This window comes from Scyliorhinus torazame, chromosome 3, assembly GCF_047496885.1.
Source record: "Scyliorhinus torazame isolate Kashiwa2021f chromosome 3, sScyTor2.1, whole genome shotgun sequence".
NCBI lineage: Eukaryota > Metazoa > Chordata > Chondrichthyes > Carcharhiniformes > Scyliorhinidae > Scyliorhinus > Scyliorhinus torazame.
Genome location: NC_092709.1, coordinates 218,058,207 through 218,076,177, shown reverse-complemented (window position 1 = coordinate 218,076,177; position 17,971 = coordinate 218,058,207). Strand labels below are relative to the sequence as shown.

The following is a 17,971-nucleotide window of genomic DNA, read 5'->3' as shown; positions in this document are numbered from 1 at the left end:
CCAATGAGTTTTTTGAACCTTTTCTGAACATTGAGTACTTCAACAGTCAAAATGTCTGCCTTTTATAACCGCTCCACTGTACATTTATCATTTTTATGAAGTCTAATTCAAGAATTAGAATCTTCCTTATTTTGAGTTAACAATTCTTTTTGTTCTTGGTCTCAGCATGTATTCCCCTTTTAGGTAAGGAGTTCCTGAAAGTATAATCAAAAAATATATTAGGTTATCTTGTTTTTTTGCCTGAAAGGTCTCTGGTTGTAATATCGGTATCTGTACTGTGGAATTATAATGCCATATTGCAATAAAATAGGCACTGCACTGTGTGTTCACAGGTTTAAAGGCATTGTTCCTTGGTACAAGATAAATCTTGATTCTGCTCCACGTATAAGATGGAACCAGTTGATTCATGATAAGAAAGTGGAGGTATGTAATTGTCATCTTGTGTTGGTATTTATCTCCTGTAGAAATACAAAACACAATTGACTTTTTTGGATACTTTGAGTCTGTCCAGGAAGACCCAGGTTTGCACTTCCCCAGTACAAAGCTAACATGTCTTCCAGGATGGTGTTACAGGCCATGAAATGTTACCAACTGGTTGTTACCCTGCATCTCTTTCCTCCCATCCCAATTAAAAATGTATGTGGATGCTACGTGAGGTTGAAATCAAACAAGTAAAATATTCACTATCTAGGGTTACCCGTGAATACTGGCCACTGTATACCAGAGAGCATCCAACATCAAGGAACTATACCCCAGAGGGCAGGAGATGAGCGAGTAAGCTGACAGAATGGAAAAGAAAGAGATATGAACAACATTTTACTAGAATGTATTTATCGTAGATTGAACAGCTTTAAATAACAGCTAACAATATGCATCATTTATAATTTGCATTGTGGTGTTAAGTATCCCTGTTAGAATGTAAACCTGTTTGTTTAAGGTTAATTTTAATTCTCTTCAAATTAGAAAGTGCATAACCTTGTTTCTAGTAATGTTTCAGCCCATGCTTCTCCAGGACCTGAGCACAAAAATCTAGGTTGAGGTCCTTGCCTATGAATGAAACGTTAAACCAAGACCTGGGGCAGAGTTTTCCCAATTTGAGGCTACGTTCTGTGGTGGGTGCTGGAAGGCGGTGTTTCTACTGCATCATCTGGCGAGAAAACACACCAAATCTTCCAGCTACAACCTCATTAATTATGCAATCGGGTGTTTAACGCCATATTCGGTGGCAGGGCAGGCCTGGATGTTGTGTATCCTGCTGTAGTGTCCCGGTGCCATGTTGAAAAGGCGCCCAACACCACTGATCCACTATCGAAGAAAGGAGGTGGACCTTCTGAGAAGGTGGATGGATCTCCGGGAACATTCTGTGGCTGGACAACGGACACCCTCCAGGACAGGTCATTCTGGAAGGACCACCTGCAAGTGCACCTCTGACCCACTTCTGTGGAGTTCCTAAGTTGTGGGCGCTTCCCCCATTCTGAAATCTGGAGGCAGCCCCAGGCATTGTTAAGATAAGTCCCGACATCCGAATGCCATGTTGTACGAACGTGTATCAACCCAGCATGTCCTGCTGGAATCGAGAGAAATCTGCCGTGGGGAGTTGGCCTTCATTTGTATCCCATTAACAGGGTGCAAATGAGGTTCACGCCTACCTCTGGCGGGCTTTCAAACCCACTATGGTGGGCACGAGCGGAAAATTCCACTGTAAATTCACGGCAGCATGAATCCAATTTTGCCCTCCCGCTATATTCTCCCACTGTACCCATCATCAAACATGCTGACGGGGGCTTGGGAGACTTGCCCCCTCAGATGGGAATACAGGTTCTCATGGCACTAACTCAATGAAAGGCAGGGAGCTCCCCTAATGTTCTATCCCTCAATCAACAATACATAAAATAGATTTTCTGGTCATTAGTGCATTTCTGTTGTTGGGTGTTGTGCATGTATTAGGAGCCACACTTCCTACATTCCAACAATGACTACACTTTAAATGTGCTTCATTAGATGTAAAATACTTTGAGGCATTTGGTAGTTGTGAAAAACACAATATCAATACACAGTAATCACTGACATTTGCTTTCCTTTTTCGTAAAAGATTGGTTTAACCTGCTTTCACTTCAGTACATGAGCATAAGGGTAAAAATGTTAAAGTGCATATCTTTACAATGTAAACTGAATGCTTACCAATATTGTGTACAAATGGCTGCCATAAAACCTTTTTTCTTCAAAATAAATGAGAACTGGGTCATTTTGAAAATGCTGGATCTAAGAATTGTCGCTTACTCGCTCTCGTTTTCCTCAACCCTCACCAGCTCCACCAATCATTCTCTGCTCCCTTCCTCACCGGCGCCACCAATCACTCTCTACTCTCCCTCCCATGCACCACCAATCACTCTCCCTCCCTTCCTCCACAGGACCATCAGTCACTCCCTTCTCCCTCTTTTTCTCCCTCACTGAACCACCAATCACCCTCTACTCTCCCTCCCTCCTCACTAGCACCACCAATCACTATCAGACTTTGACAAAAGTTTATTTAATTTGCTGCTGTATGCTGTTTAGCTAGTTTGAAATTTTATTATGCTGCCAAATGCTATGTAATCTAACAAAGCAACTTTTCGATTAATTTCAGTTGACCAATTTAATCCAGGTGATCAAGGACTTGGCAAACGATTTATTTCCAAGTGGAAAATTGATTGAACTGGTGGATAAAGGTTTGGTACGGATGTGTTTTCACTTTTGGTTCCAACATACAAGGTTTATATATTTGTAAATGATATGGGACTGTCCTGTAACTGACCGTTTGAATATCTCGGCCTGGAGTTTCTGCTTGATTCCACTGGCTTCCTCCGTGAAATCCGCCCACCGCCCCCAAAAAACATTTTGGCATAACCAGTGCAAAAGCCCACAAGAACTTTAAGTGTACATTGCATTCACGGCAACTCGAGTTTCTCTGCGATCTTTTTGCTGGTTTTTAAAAATATTGTGGCGCAGACGCCACCCAAAATTGGGGACACCCCTCTGGGTAAATTAATCATCATCATTAATTGCGCTAACTGAACTCATTTACAGACCCTCAAAGGCTCAAAACATTATGCTGAATCTTTTGGTTGCAAGAACATTTTTAAAGTTACCACTGTACCTCAGTCTAACTCGAAAATAGTTCTAGTATAGCAAGTCATTTTCAGTAATTTTGAATTAGGTGGTGGATTCATACTGAAATTGTAGAATTCCGACAGTGCAGAAGCCATTCGGCCCATCGAGTCTACACCGACCCTCTGAAAGAGCAGCCCGCCCAGGCCCAATCCCGCACTCTATCCCTGTTAGCCTGCACAGCCCTGAACGCTAAGGAGCAATTTTAACATGGACAATCCATCTAACCCGCACATCTTTGGACTGAAAGGAAACCGGAGCAGACACAGGGCGAAGGTGCAAACTCCACACAATCATCCAAGGCTGGAATTGAACCCGAGTCCCTGGCGCTGTGAGGCAGCAGTGCTAACCACTGTGTCACCGTGCCTCCCTCATTAACTTAATTATTTTGTGTTAACCCATTTTCATTAATCAAACTTAGCCAAGTTTGCTATTATTAAATATAAAGGGTATTTTTAAAGCAGTTTTTAAAATTCCTTTTAAAGTGCTGCTTGATCGTACAGTTTCATCACATTTTTATTTATGCTATGTAAATGAGTTTGAACGGAAACACATGGAGGAGTGCGGAAAAACTTCTTAAAATGTGCCTAATTTGCATGGAATAGCAGATTGTGCCCTCAGCAGGAAGTCTACACCATGCTCTTGTATCAACCCTGAATGTTTGAACTCCAGATGGTTTATTGCTTGTCCAGTGTAGCCTATAGAAGCCATCAAATAGACAGGAGACAGTGCAAGAATCTCTGCTACCATCAACTGTCATTCTATTTAATACCTGACTTGAATTCCAACATCGTCTGTTTTCAATTAAAAAACTAATTTTAAGATGAGTCAGTTATTCAGTTAAATTGTTTCAAAGTGCCCAATTTGAAGAGAGAAATGCACAAATTAGATCTGACAAAATAATCCTTGCCATTTTCAGATTTTAATATTGTGCAAAAATTCTTATCCTTCCAGGCTCCACTTGTCGATACACTTCCTTCCCCATTTAATGAAGAGCTAAAGGGCATCGCGGATGTGTCGGGAGTACCCTTGGGTAAGATTCTTACTTGTACAACAGATTCTATTTGTCATACCAGTTGTCAGTTTAATCTTGGATTAGACTGCATCACATGGTATAACTTGTTAATCTGGCCATTGTGATTTATTAATCTTGCCTCATGTGCACTAAATCCATTGTATTTCCTCCAACTTTTGTCTGTTACCTGCCCAAAGAATTATGAGGTTTGTCAAACAATTGTACCCTTGAAGGCTAAATAGTTTATCTTGGTGTTTTCATTATTACTCTTATAGGAGTAAACCAGGAGCCGGTTTAGTTTGCTATCAGCTAGATAGCTGGTTTGTGATGCAGAGCAAGGCCAGCAGCATGGGTTCAATTCCCATACCGGCCTTCTCAATCTTGCCCCTCGCCTGAGGTGATCCTCAGGTTAAATCACCACAAGTCAGCTCTCCCTCTAAAAGGCTATGGTGATCTGGGACTATGGCGACTTTACCTTACCTATAGGAGGACCTTCAATTTTAATGAGTTTCTAACCTCTATCCATGGCTTTTTGACACTACTAACTAATTTATCTCTCCTCAATTCATCTCTTTTTTTTGTTATGGGTGCCTCTGATTTTTATTTATTGGCTCAGCTCGGAGTCCTCATTTTCCCCTCACCAAATTAAAGCTTAACATTTCAGAATATAAGTTGCCCTGGATCTTATTATTTTAACCTTTTCTTCCTGCTTTCCCTGTGCCGTAGACAGTCGGCCACCTTTCCTCCTTCACCACTTTCTCCTGTTCTCACTGTTGTGACTGCAGTCTCAAACTCCTATTCCGAAATGTTTCTCCATCCCTGATGTTATCAGCTTGCGTCCTTCTCAAGTTCTGAGATTTTGAGCACACAGTGTGGCCCTTCCTGCAGGTGTTTGCCCAAGTTAACACCTGATATTTGAATCCCCCACATCTCTGCTGCCATTTTATAGGGTTGGGTAGTTTGTTCTACTTCAGACTTTGTGTCTTGCAATATTTAGTGTACCTGGCACTACCACCTTGTTCAACACTGAATGTCCAATCCCCAAATTCTCAGTTTGGAAGTCTTCAATAATTCTGTGAATATTCACAGCTCGAACTGTAGTTCACACAGCTGTGTCTCTTTTATATATCTCTTTGGGCATAACCAGCTTCAACTGGTCAGTCAGCCCCCAACCATATAGTAACTAGCATCTGCTTACTTGCAGCTGACCCCTCATGTTGGGCAGCATGGGAGCACAGTGGTTAGCACTGTTGCTCCACAGTGCTCACCATGGTCCCAGGTTCGATTCCCGGCTTGGGTCATTGTCTGTGTGGAGTTTGCACGTTTCCCCATGTCTGTGTAGGTTTCCTCCGTGTGCTCCGGTTTCCTCCCACAAATCCCGAAAGACGTGCTGTTAGGTCATTTGGACATTCTGAATTCTCCCTCTGTGTACCCTAACAGGCGCCGGAATGTGGCGACTAGGGGCTTTTCACAGTAATTTCATTGCAGTGTTAATGTAAGCCTACTTATGACAACAGTAAGAAGTCTTACAACATCAGGTTAAAGTCCAACAGGTTTGTTTGGAATCATTAGCTTTCAGAGCACAGCTCCTTCATCAGGTGAGTGTGACAATAAAGATTATTATGATTATAAAGATTACTAGCAGGGGGAAATGATTAGATACATGTAGGTTCGAGATTTTGCCAGAAAGGAGATACAGGGCTTCCCGGTGGATCCAGCCTCCACATTGCTGGAGGAGGTGCTGACGACATGGGGACCGGAGAAGGGGGTAACGTCGGCGATTTATGGGGCTATTTTGGAAGAAGAGAAGGCACCACTGGAAGGGATCAAAGCAAAGTGAGTGGAAGAGTTGGGAGAGGATGTGGAGGAGGGGTTCTGGTGTGAGGTGCTCCGGAGAGTGAACGCTTCCACCTCATGTGCGAGGTTGGGGCTGATTCAGCTGAAGGTGGTATACAGAGCACACTTCACGAGGGCGAGGATGAGCCGATTCTTTGAAGGAGTAGAAGATGTGTGCGAACGTTGTGGGGGGGGGCGCGCAAATCACGTTCACATGTTTTGGTCCTGTCCAAAGCTTGAGGATTACTGGAAGGAGGTTTTTAGGGTAATTTCTAAAGTGGTGCACGTGAAACTGGACCCGGGCCCCCAGGAGTCCATATTCGGGGTGTCAGACCAGCCAGGGTTGGAAACGGGGGCAGAGGCAGATGTTGTAGCCTTCGCCTCGTTGATCGCCCGAAGGCGGATCCTGATGGGTTGGAGAGCAACCTCTCCACCCTGTGCTCTGGTGTGGCGGGGGGACCTTCTTGACTCTTGGAATTCTTGACTCTTGAGAAGGTTAAGTTTGAACTGAGGGGAAGGATGGAGGGGTTCTACAATTCATGGGCATTATTCATTATGCACTTTCAAGAACTGGATAACATCGAACATTAGTTGGGGGGTGTGGGTAAGAGGGCTGGGGGGGAGGGGGGCGGTGTGTGTTAATGACGACTATGGGTGATCCCTGATTCCTTTTTGTCATTTGTTTATGTGAACATGCGGGCTAATGTTTGGGGGTTTGGTGGGAGGATGGGATCGTTGTTATTGATATGGGGATTGACATATTTGTTACTGATTATTGTTTATTGTTGGTGGGTGTAAATTTGGGAGAAAATGTGAAAAAGGAGAATAAAAAATATATATATTTTTTTAATTATAAAGATTATTATAAACTGTGCAACAACAAATCAGCTAAAGACCTAAACATACTTTTTTAATTGAACGAAATTGTAATAGTTGTATACTACTTACCCAGAGTTTATCTCCTACTCACCACTGAATTCAACTTTAGAATTTGTTGCTCTCACTCCTGACGTAGATGACCATTAGAGGTTGCCTTTCTAGTTTAATGCGAGAATCATTCCACGTGATTAACTGCAACACCAGATTTGATGATGCATGCCTTAGGCTGTAATTTTCTCATTTATACACCAGCTTAGCGATGTATCAGTTTCTCTCAATTTTGAATTAGCATGATTGTTATGTAGACTTTTAAAATAGATATGAACTGACCGTAATGATCGTAATGATTCTCAATGATTCCGTATCCCTAATACTCTGAATCATGGAAATCCTATTACTGATCAATTATTAAGTCAAACTCCGAACTATATTATACTGTAAGTATTTGCTTATGCATCCTATATAACCATTTCTAATCATTTTTGCAAACTTGAGCCATATTTTAGCTTAAGTTTAATACGAAGAACCTCGCTTTGCATGAAAGGGTGAAATAAATTTGGGAAATCAATTATCAATCTAAGTTTTAGTTGGAGCAACCCCATATATCTTTACTGTTCAATTCTGATTTCAATAAAACAGCACGGTAGCACAAGTGATTAGCACTGTGGCTTCACAGCGCCAGGGTCCCAGGTTCGATTCCCCGCTGGGTCACTGTGCGGAGTCTGCACATTCTCTCCATGTCTGCGTGGGTTTCCTCCGGGTGCTGCGGTTTCTTCCCACAGTCCAAAGACGTGCAGGTTAGGTGGATTAGCCATGATAGATTGCCCTTAGTGACCAAAATAAAAAGGTTAGGAGGGGTTATTGGGTTACGGGGATAGGGTGGAAGTGAGGGCTTAAGTGGGTCGGTGCAGACTCAATGGGCTGAATGGCCTCCTTCTGCACTGTATGTATGTTCTAAAACTGTACCATAAACAAGCTTGGCATTGGAAACACAAAGTCACTTAAATTTGATACAGTCTTCAAATTGGGGTGATGCCCATTGTTGGGACTGTTTGTGGGAGGGATGGGTGTTGAAATGCTGCTATTATCCCGCTTTCCATTCATGACCAAAGATGTGCAGGATACTGGGTTTGCCATCCTAAATTGCCCCCTAGTGTTCAACGATGTGTAGGTTAGCTGGGGTTATGGGGCATTGAGGATGATGCGGGGGATGGCAGGGTGCTCTTTTGGAGGGTTGGCACAGACTCGGTGGGCCGAATGACCTCTGTCTGTACTGTAGGAATTCAATGATTATATGACATGGAAGTACTTGATAATGACACATGACCAAAAATGGAAGTGTGACTTCCAGTGGCGGCTATGGAGTTAGTGGTTGCACACAGGCATCTCCGGCTGAAAGGTGTTGGTTTGAGCTCTTTTTACCCAAAAGTGGGGTAGTTTCAACAGGAAAGTGTAGCTGAAGGTGTGGAGGAGAGTGGTGTGTCTGTTAGTTACCAGACCTGGCAAAATATGGTTAAAGACCTGGCTAAGGAACTGGAGGAGGCCTGTGGCGCGGTAACAGGTGTGAAATGGTGGAGGAGGAAGAGGCATCGCAAGTTGGAAAGCCCAAAATGGCGCAGTTAATGGCGTTTATTAGAAAGGAGTCCGCCAGGAACGAAAGGGGATGCACGAGAACTGGTCGAAGATCATCGAGGGAGCGGTAGCTCCCCTGAAAGGATCGATGGAGCGAGTGGAGAAATGTCTCGAGGCACAGGAGTCACAGATCTGGGAGATGGAGAAGGTGATGTCCGATCACAGTGATCAGGTGGTGGCGTTGGAGGCGGAGGTGGAGTTCCTGGTGGACCTTTGCAAATCACTGAGAGCAAAGTAGAGGAGTAGGAGAATAGATCCAGAAGGCAGAACCTGCGTATCGTGGATTTGCCTGAGGGTTTGGAAGGTACAAGTGCCGCGAGATACGTTTCAAGGATGCTGGCGGAGGGAGTGCTGGACAAAACCCCAGAGGTGGACCGGATGCACAGGTCCCTAGGGCAGGAGCCTAGAGTGGGGGAGCCACCGTGGGTGGTGATTGTGAGGCTCCACACATTTGTGGAGGAGAAGCTCCTGTGGTAGGCCAGAAGAAGCGGAACTGCGAATGGAAGGGGAACCGGGTCTGAATTTACCAAGATATCAGCACGGAGCTGGCGAAGAGGTGTGCCGGATTTAACAAGGCCAAGGCAGTGCTGTACTGAAGGCAGAGTTAGTTTGGGGTACTATTCTCGGCGAAACTGTGGGGTAACCTTTGATGGCTGGGAGTATTATTTTGAAACGCCGATGACTTCATAAGAGACCATAAATTGGATGAGAACTGAATGTCAATGGGAGACGGAGGAGCTGGAACATCAGAGGTCGGATGATGTGGATATTGTGAGGGGCTGGAGGGTGAGGGGGTATTTGGGCTGGGTGGTGTTGTTTGTTAGGGGGTTATAAATTTGTAATTGGTTAACTGCCCCCACCCCCTGCCGTCTGTGGTGTTATTTCTTTTTGGAGGGAGTGACCTGTGCTTTTGGATTGTCTTTGTTTGTGTGGTGGAGGGTGGGGTCCACAGGGAGCCGTTTGCACAGACCAAGGAGGGAAAGGTATGGGGGGGGCAGGTAGGAGGGTCTTTCGGGCAGAATCTACCAGGTTGGCAGGTAATGCTGGTGAACAAAAGTGAGGTAGGTGAGGTGTCTGCGAGGAATGGCCAGGCTGGCTGTTTGGAGGGGGGTCGTGGCGTTGCAAGAGTTGGGGTAGGAGCGTGGTCATGGGCAGAGACGGGGGCCATCTTGGATTGGCCAAGTTCAGGGTGAAATTAAAGGAGGTAGAATTGGAGAGGAATGATAGCGGACATAGAGGGGAGTGGAGACGTATGCCTCCGGGCAGATTAGTAACATGGAATGTATGGGGACTGAACGGGTCAGTGAAGAGGTCCTGGGTCTTTGTGCATTTGAGGAGTTTGAAGGCGGGTGGTCTTTCTGCAGGAGGCACACCTCCGGTTGAGGAAGTGGGTGGGTGGGTGAGGTATTTCCCTCGGGATTTGATTCAAAAGCGAGGGGAATAGCCATCTTGCTGGGGATGTTTAGCAGGGCGCTGGCCAAGGGGGAGTTGCTGGAGACACTGACCCAGCCGTCGATCACACTAATCCTGAAAAAGGAGAAGGACCGGCTGGAGTATGGGTCATATAGGCCTATTTCACTGTTAAACACGATGTGAACGTGTTGGCCAAGTTAGTGGAGGGATGTGTTCCAGGGGCGGTCGCTGAGGACCAAATGGGCTTTATAAAGGGTAGGCTGCTCTCCAGTAACATCAGGAGGCTGATAAATGTAATTATGACCCTGTCGAAGGGGCGTGTACCGGTGGTAGTAGTCTCTATGGACATGGAGAAGGCCTTTGATCGGGTGGAATGGAGGTACCTGTTTGAGATCCTGGAAAGGTTCGGGCTTGGCCCGAAGTTTCTGGCGTGTATGCGTCTGTTGTATGTGGCCCCAGTTGCGTATGTACAGACAAATTAGATGAGTTCACCGAGTTTTGGGTTGTACAGGGGAGCGGGACAGGGGTGTCCGTTGTTGATTTTGTTGATTGCGTTGGCGATGGCCCTTGTGGAGTCAGTAGAATGGCAGGGGATTGTGAGAGAGAGTAGGGTGTCATTGTACACTGACAACCTATTACTGTTTGTGTCAGACCCACTGAAGAGTATGGAGAGAATTATGGTTATCTTGGAGAAGTTTGGAACTTTCCAGGGTTATAAGTTGAATTTCAGAAAGAGTGAGGTGATTCCGGTGAATGTGGCGGGTGTGGGAGCCAATCTGGGGGTGTTTCCATTTAGGGTAGCCAGGAAAAGGTCGGGTATCTGGGGGTTCAGGTGACGGGGGAGTGGGCAACGATGCACAAGTGGAACCTGACTATGTTGGTGGAGGAGATTAGGGGGGACTTTAGGAGATGGGATATGCTACACCTGACATTGGCGGGGAGGGTCCAGGTGGTTAAAATGAATGTTCTGCCAAGGTTCCTGTTTGAATTCCAGACCCTCCCGATCTATATCCCGAAGGCCTTATTCTGGAATCTGGAGGCAACGATCTCGGAATTTTTAGGGTGGGGAGATTGAAGAGGGCCCTGTTAGAACATAGAAAAATACAGCACAGAACAGGCCCTTCAGCCCACGATGTTGTGCCGAACCTTTGTCCTAGATTAATCATAGATTATCATTGAATTTACAGTGCAGAAGGAGGCCATTCGGCCCATTGAGTCTGCACCGGCTCTTGGACAGAGCACCCTACCCAAAGTCAACACCTCCACCCAACACTAAGGGCAATTTTGGACACTAAGGGTAATTTATCATGGCCAATCCACCTAACCTGCACATCTTTGGACTGTGGGAGGAAACCGGAGCACCCGGAGGAAACCCACGCAGACACGGGGAGGATGTGCAGACTCCGCACAGACAGTGATCCAAGCCGGAATCGAACCTGGGACCCTGGAGCTGTGAAGCAATTGTGCTATCCACAATGCTACCATGCTGCCCTTAAGAACAAATAAATCTACACTATATCATTTTACCATAATCCATGTACCTATCCAATAGCTGCTTGAAGGTCCCTAATGTTTCCGACTCAACTACCTCCACAGGCAGTGCATTCCATGCCCCCACTACTCTCTGGGTAAAGAACCTACCTCTGACATCCCCCCTATATCTTCCACCATTCACCTTAAATTTATGTCCCCTTGTAATGGTTTGTTCCACCCGGGGAAAAAGTCTCTGACTGTCTACTCTATCTATTCCCCTGATCATCTTATAAATCTCTAACAAGTCGCCCCTCGTCCTTCTCCGTTCTAATGAGAAAAGGCGTAGCACCCTCAACCTTTCCTCGTAAGACCTACTCTCCACTCCAGGCAACATCCTGGTAAATCTCCTTTGCACCTTTTCCAAAGCTTCCACATCCTTCCTAAAATGAGGCGATCAGAACTGTACACAGTACTCCAAATGTGGCCTTACCAAAGTTTTGTACAGCTGCATCATCACCTCATGGCTCTTAAATTCAATCCCTCTGTTAATGAACGCTAGCACACCATAGGCCTTCTTCACAGCTCTATCCACTTGAGATAGAGGCAGAAAGGGGGGCTTGCGCTACCAAACCTGCTGCATTACTATTGGGTGGCGAATGCAGAGAAGGTGAGACGATGGTGGGAAGGAGAGGAATTAGAGTGGGTTAAGATGGAGGAGGAGTCCTGTAGAGGGTCCAGCCTGAGGGTCATGGTGAGGTACACGGTGAGCCCAGTGATACAATCCACGATTAGGGTGTGGAACTAATTGAGGTGACACTTTAGGATGGAGGGGATGTCGGTGTTAACACCACTGTGTGGGTACCATGGGTTGAAGCTGGGGGAGACAGATGGCATGTATAAGAAGTGGAGGGAGGTGGGGCTGGTGAGTGCGAGAGAGTTACAGAGAACATAGCACAGTACAGGCCCTTCAGCCCACGATGTTGTGCCGACCATTTATCCTAATCTAAGATCAACCTAACCTACACCCTTTCAATTTACTGCTGTCCATGTGCCTGTCCAAGACTCACTTAAATATCCACAATGACTCTGACTTCACCACCTCTGCTGGCAGTGCATTCCACACACCCACCATTCTCTGTGTAAAGAACCTACCTCTGATATCTCCCCTACACCTTCCTCCAATCACCTTAAAATTATGTCCCCCTCGTGACAGCCATTTCCGCCCTGGGAAAAAGTCTCTGGCTATCCACTCTAACCCCGTCTCTCATCACCTTGTACACCTCTACCAAGTCACCTCTCTTCCTTCTTCGCTCCAGTGAGAAAAGCCCTAGCTCCCTCAACCTTTCTTCATAAGACATGCCCTCCAGTCCAGGCAGCATCCTGGTAAATCTCCTCTACACCCTCTGCAAAGCATCCACATCCTTCCTATAATGAGGCGACCAGAACTGGACACAATATTCCAAGTGTGGTCTAACCAGGGTTATATAAAACTGCAGCAAAACCACGCGGCTCTTAAACACAATCCCTCTGTTAATGAAAGCCAACACACCATACGCCTTCTTAACAACCATATCAACCTGGATGGCAACTTTGAGGGATTTATGTACGTGGACCCCAAGATCCCTCTGTTCCTCCACATTTCCAAGAATCCTGCCTTTAACCCTGTAGTCTGCATTCAAATTTGAACTTCCAAAATGAATCACTTCACATTTATCCAGGTTAAACTCCATCTGCCACTTCTCAGCCCAGCTCTGCATCCTGTCAATGTCCTGTTGTAAGCTGCAACAGCCCTCAACACTATCTACAACTCCAGCAAACTTTGTGTCATCGGCAAACTTACTAACCCACCCTTCTACTTCCTCTTCCAAGTCATTTATAGAAACCACAAAGAGCAGCGGTCCCAGAACAGATCCCTGAGGGTCACCACTGGTCACCGACCTCCAGGCAGAATACTTTCCATCCATAATCATTCGCTGTCTTCTTTCGGCCAGCCAATTCTGTATCCGGACAGTCAAGTTTCCCTGTATCCGGTGCCCCCTAACTTTCTGAATGAGCCTACCGTGGGAAACTTTATCAAATGCCTTACTGAAATCCATATACACCACATCCACTGCCCGACCTTCATCAATGTGTCTCGTCACATCTTCAAAGAATTCAATGAGGCTTGTGAGGCATGACGTGCCCCTCACAAAGCCATGCTGACTATCTTTAATCAAACTATGTTTTTCAAAATAATCATAAATCCTATCTCTCGGATGTTGTACCTGGAAGAAAAGTTTGCAGGTCTGGATGAGCTGTGGGAGAGGTTTGAGTTGCCGAAGGGAAGCGAGTTCAGGTATATGCAAGTGAGGGACTTTGCGCAGAAGGAATGGAGAGGGTTTCCCAAGCTGCTGGAGTATATCCTGTTGGAGCGGTTGCTGCTCTCCGATCTGGAAGGGGAGGGGAGGGTTGGGGATATATATAGTTGGCGGGGGGAGCGCAGGTGGTGAGGATTAAGAACAAATGGGAGGTAGAGCTGGGTGTGTGGGGTGGGGTGGGGTGGGGGGGGTGGGGGGGGGGGGTGGTGGGGGGGTGGGGGTGGTTGGTGTATGCACAGGGTAAATTCGACCTCCCCGTGCGCGAGGATGAGCTTGATCTAATTTAAGGTGGTGCACAGGGTGCATATGACCCAGGCGAGGATAAGTGGATTCTTCCACAGAGTAGCAGATGAGTGTGAGAAGTGTGGGCGGGAGCCAGCTAATCATGCGCACATGTTCTGGGGCTGTGAGAAATTGGAGAGATACTGGGAGGCGATATTCGGGACACTATCGAGGATTGTCGGGATAGAGGTCAGGCTTGTGATCTTTAGGGTAGCAGAAAAGCTGGAGCTGGTGGAGGAGAGGAGGGCTGATGTCATGGCCTTCGCCTCTCTAATTGCCCAGCGAAGGATATTGTTAGACTGGCGGTCAGCAACACCGCCAGGGGTGGCGATCTGGCTGGGGGCCATGTATGACTTCCTCCGACTGGAAAAGTTCAAGTTTGAGTTGAGGGGAGCAGCGGAGGGCTTTGAGACACGGTGGGGACTGTTCATGACAATATTTGAGCAATTGTTTGTCGCCGGTGAGGAGGGAGGAAGGGGGCGTGAAAGGGGGGGGGAAATTATACAAACTGAACTGTGGGGGTGTTGACAATGTTACTGATTTGTGTTTTTGTATTTTTGATTATGTTTGGAATAAAATACTTTTTTTTTTAAGAATGGAAGTGTATTTTTCCTAACTAACATTCCTCCTCTTGATCATAAAATGTTAAGAAAAGGAGGAAGAGGAACTTTAGTACAGCTTCACATTGAAATGTGTAGGTGTGATTCGCAGAACTTGAAGACATTGAAACTGAATTGTCAAACTAGCAGATTTGCTTTTATAATTCTTGACCATTATCTTTTCTCTATCAGGGGAAGTTATGCTATTTAATGTCTTCTATGAGGTATTCACAGTGTGCACTTCACTCATAGCTGAAGATCGAGCAGGTACGTCATCAACTGTAAAGATTTCTCAACTGGTGTGTTGGTCGTATTTTATCAGCAAGTAGCAAAGAAATTAACTGAAGCATTTGGTAAAACTATTCATGCCTTTACTGTAAGATGTGTGTCAAACATTTGAATTTTTATTTAAACGCAATTTGGGTTAGAGGACAGCCTTTGATGTCACCCTGATGTGTAATCACATCACAAATTTCAAAATCTGGTGACTACTTCAGTCCTTTGTGTCTCTTTCCTGTTCCTGCTGCACTCAATGGATTTTGTTTTCCTGGACAGTGGGATAGGAAAGAGCCAGCTACAGGACGAAATGGATTCTAAAGATTCCAACTGTATGACATGTATTGTTGAGGTGAACATATTTATCTTTGACTTTTAGGGAGATTGTACCATGCTAGGAATCTGGATTTTGGATTATTCCTCGGGTAAGAACCTGATTTTATTTCATATTTATGGGGAAGAAACCATTTCTGGGTAGTATTAATGTCAGGTGAATTTCAGATGGATTTGATCATTATTAGCTTTAATCATCGCTGGAAAGGAATTGAGACTAGAAATGGTTTACTACTGTAATATGAATATCTTTTTACATTTATGAATATAAACTTCATGGGAATGTTTTTTCTTACTATATCGGTTCTCTATTATATAAATCTCGGTAGATGAGACAATAACTTAAGTGTATGATATTAATCCTTTTTTAAGGTGTAAGAAGCACTGGCTTCTCCTCAAGGAACCATCCCATAGGCCTTTTGTTCAACAAATTTTAGAATCCTAATTGTAAACCAAAACAAAATTCTGTCGATGCTGAAAATACTCAGCAGGTCTGGCAGCATCTGCAATGAGAGCGAAATGGTGTTCATGTTTAAAGTTTCGTTTTTGTTTCCCTCTATCTTGCTCACTCCTCGCTTCCTCACCCCCTATCTCGCTCTCTACAGATACTGGTGGGAATCATTTTCAGTTTTTATTATGGAATCCGACTAGTTCTGAATTTGTTCAGTTTAACCCAGATGGTTCAACATAGAGTCTGTTGCACGTTAACTATTCTCAACTATTGGGGTATTACCTTTGGCCCCAGAATCCCTGAGTTATTGAGATGGCAGCCACATTTCCTGCTCCTGATCACTGGTCAGCACCTGTGTAAACAGGATGAGTAAATTGGTGTGGCATTATTAAATGTCTGCTGCTAAATATGTCCAAACACCTGATCGAGTTTTGGGGGCTTTTTTCTGTGGGGTGGGGAGCTGTTCTTGCTATTCCTACTATGCCAGTAGGTTTGAAGAGGATTGTTACTGAATCCTAAGTATGAATCATGCGTCTGTTTTCTCTACAGCTGGGATTCCAAAAACAGTAGCTGGATAATTCCAGAATATCTTCGACCACTAACAGTAAATTTAGATTTCCAAAGGAACAACAAAACAGTATTTAAATCCACCAATTTTGTCGGATATGTTGGAATGCTGACTGGCATGAGACCAGTAAGTTACTGAGAAATTCTAAAACTGTTTCTGCCTTTACCTTTCTAATCCATATCGGCTTCAAGGATAGATGTGCTGCTCCAAAACCATTCTTTTAATCTTCATTACATCAAGACATCTGGTAATGATATTCAGTGCAATCCAAGGAAAAGCATTTTTGGTTTGGGGACTGCACGTGGCACGAGCCACAATTTGACAAACTGGTCTAAATGACTGGGGCAGCACAGTGTTTAGCACTGCTGCCTCACAGCGCCAGGGACCCGGGTTCGATTCCGACCTTGGGTGGCTGTGTGCAGCCTGCACTTTCTCCCGTGTCTGCGTGGGTTTGCTCCGGGTGCTCCGGTTTCCTCCCACTGTCCAAAGATGTGCAGGTTAGGTGGGGTTATGGGAATAGGTTGCAGGTGAGTGGGTCTAGGTAGGGTGCTCTTTCGGAGGATCAGTGCAGACCCAATGGGTGAATGACCCCCTTCTGCACTGTAGGGATTCTATGATTAGAAGCCTGAAATTAAGAACTATCAAAATTCTTGACATTGATTTTCCTTTGATATCTAAAGAGTAGTAGCTGGAATAACCAAGTAAATCATTAGTAGAAATTTGTAATGTGTGATTTTTGAGGGGAACCTGCTGGTGTGTGATGGATATCATGTTCGCCGCAGAATTCGGTTTAAAATAAGGACAAGGATAAGCAGCAGAAATTATTACATCCAAGTATTTTAATTCAAAGTGAAATAAAAGGTCTATTAAAAGTCATCATTTGCTGCAGAGAACTTTAACTGACCGCAAGGGTCATTCTGACATTCCAGACAAATGTGGGATAAGGAAGAATCCTTGAATTGACATACCATAAATTCTACAGATCACCTACCTGCAATTATTAAAGAATCTAGACTATAGCACAGAATATCCTCGGATAAACAAGACAACAAATCCTTCCTTAGCTATATAACTTTTGACAATTAAGATAACACCCTTCGAAAAAGTGTCTATTTGACCATCTATATATCTAAGAAACATGACACATTGAAAATAGACAGATCTCTTCAACCAGTCCCTCTCCACCCATATACTTTAGACACCTGACATTCAAGCAGACACTAAGATCATTAAACGCATATCGCTGTAACACAACAAATTAGCCATTTGGCTATAGACAATTAACCAACATTAAGTGACAAGATAACAGGAAGAATCCTTGACTGAATTGAGGATTTTATGTATAAAAAGAGAAGGCATTTTAGCGAAGTTATCTTCTCATTCAGCTCTGCTGAAGTGAGTAAAGGTCTGTTCAAGTAGCTTGCCTCGTCAGACAAAGACCCTGTGGTTTTATGTAAGTAGGTTTCTGTTAAACTTCTTAGAAATGTGTTAGAAATTGATAGGAGATACTTTAGGATTTTCCATGTTTTAGACCTATCATTCCCTTAAGAGAAGTTAGTTTGTTAGCAGATAACAAACGTTAACGGTTTTATATTCTTAACAGATAACTAAGAACTATTAATCAATTTATATTTTTTACTGCAATTCTGTATGAATCAATTGAGAGTATTTTACAATAAAAGTACTTTTATTAAAAATTAAACTGTGCAG

The 17,971-nt window shown here is 44.5% G+C and overlaps 1 protein-coding gene across 1 annotated transcript in view; it reads left to right on the top strand.

The window, feature by feature from the left end:
• The window catches only part of asah1b (N-acylsphingosine amidohydrolase (acid ceramidase) 1b), a 47,014-nt gene that overhangs the window by 14,873 nt on the left and 14,170 nt on the right, over positions 1 to 17,971 (top strand). The window contains exons 3-8 of the mRNA XM_072496888.1: positions 333 to 423; positions 2,627 to 2,713; positions 4,102 to 4,180; positions 14,826 to 14,900; positions 15,289 to 15,334; positions 16,243 to 16,387. Coding sequence (XP_072352989.1) covers positions 333 to 423; positions 2,627 to 2,713; positions 4,102 to 4,180; positions 14,826 to 14,900; positions 15,289 to 15,334; positions 16,243 to 16,387 — 523 coding nt within the window. The remainder of the gene's footprint in view (positions 1 to 332; positions 424 to 2,626; positions 2,714 to 4,101; positions 4,181 to 14,825; positions 14,901 to 15,288; positions 15,335 to 16,242; positions 16,388 to 17,971) is intronic.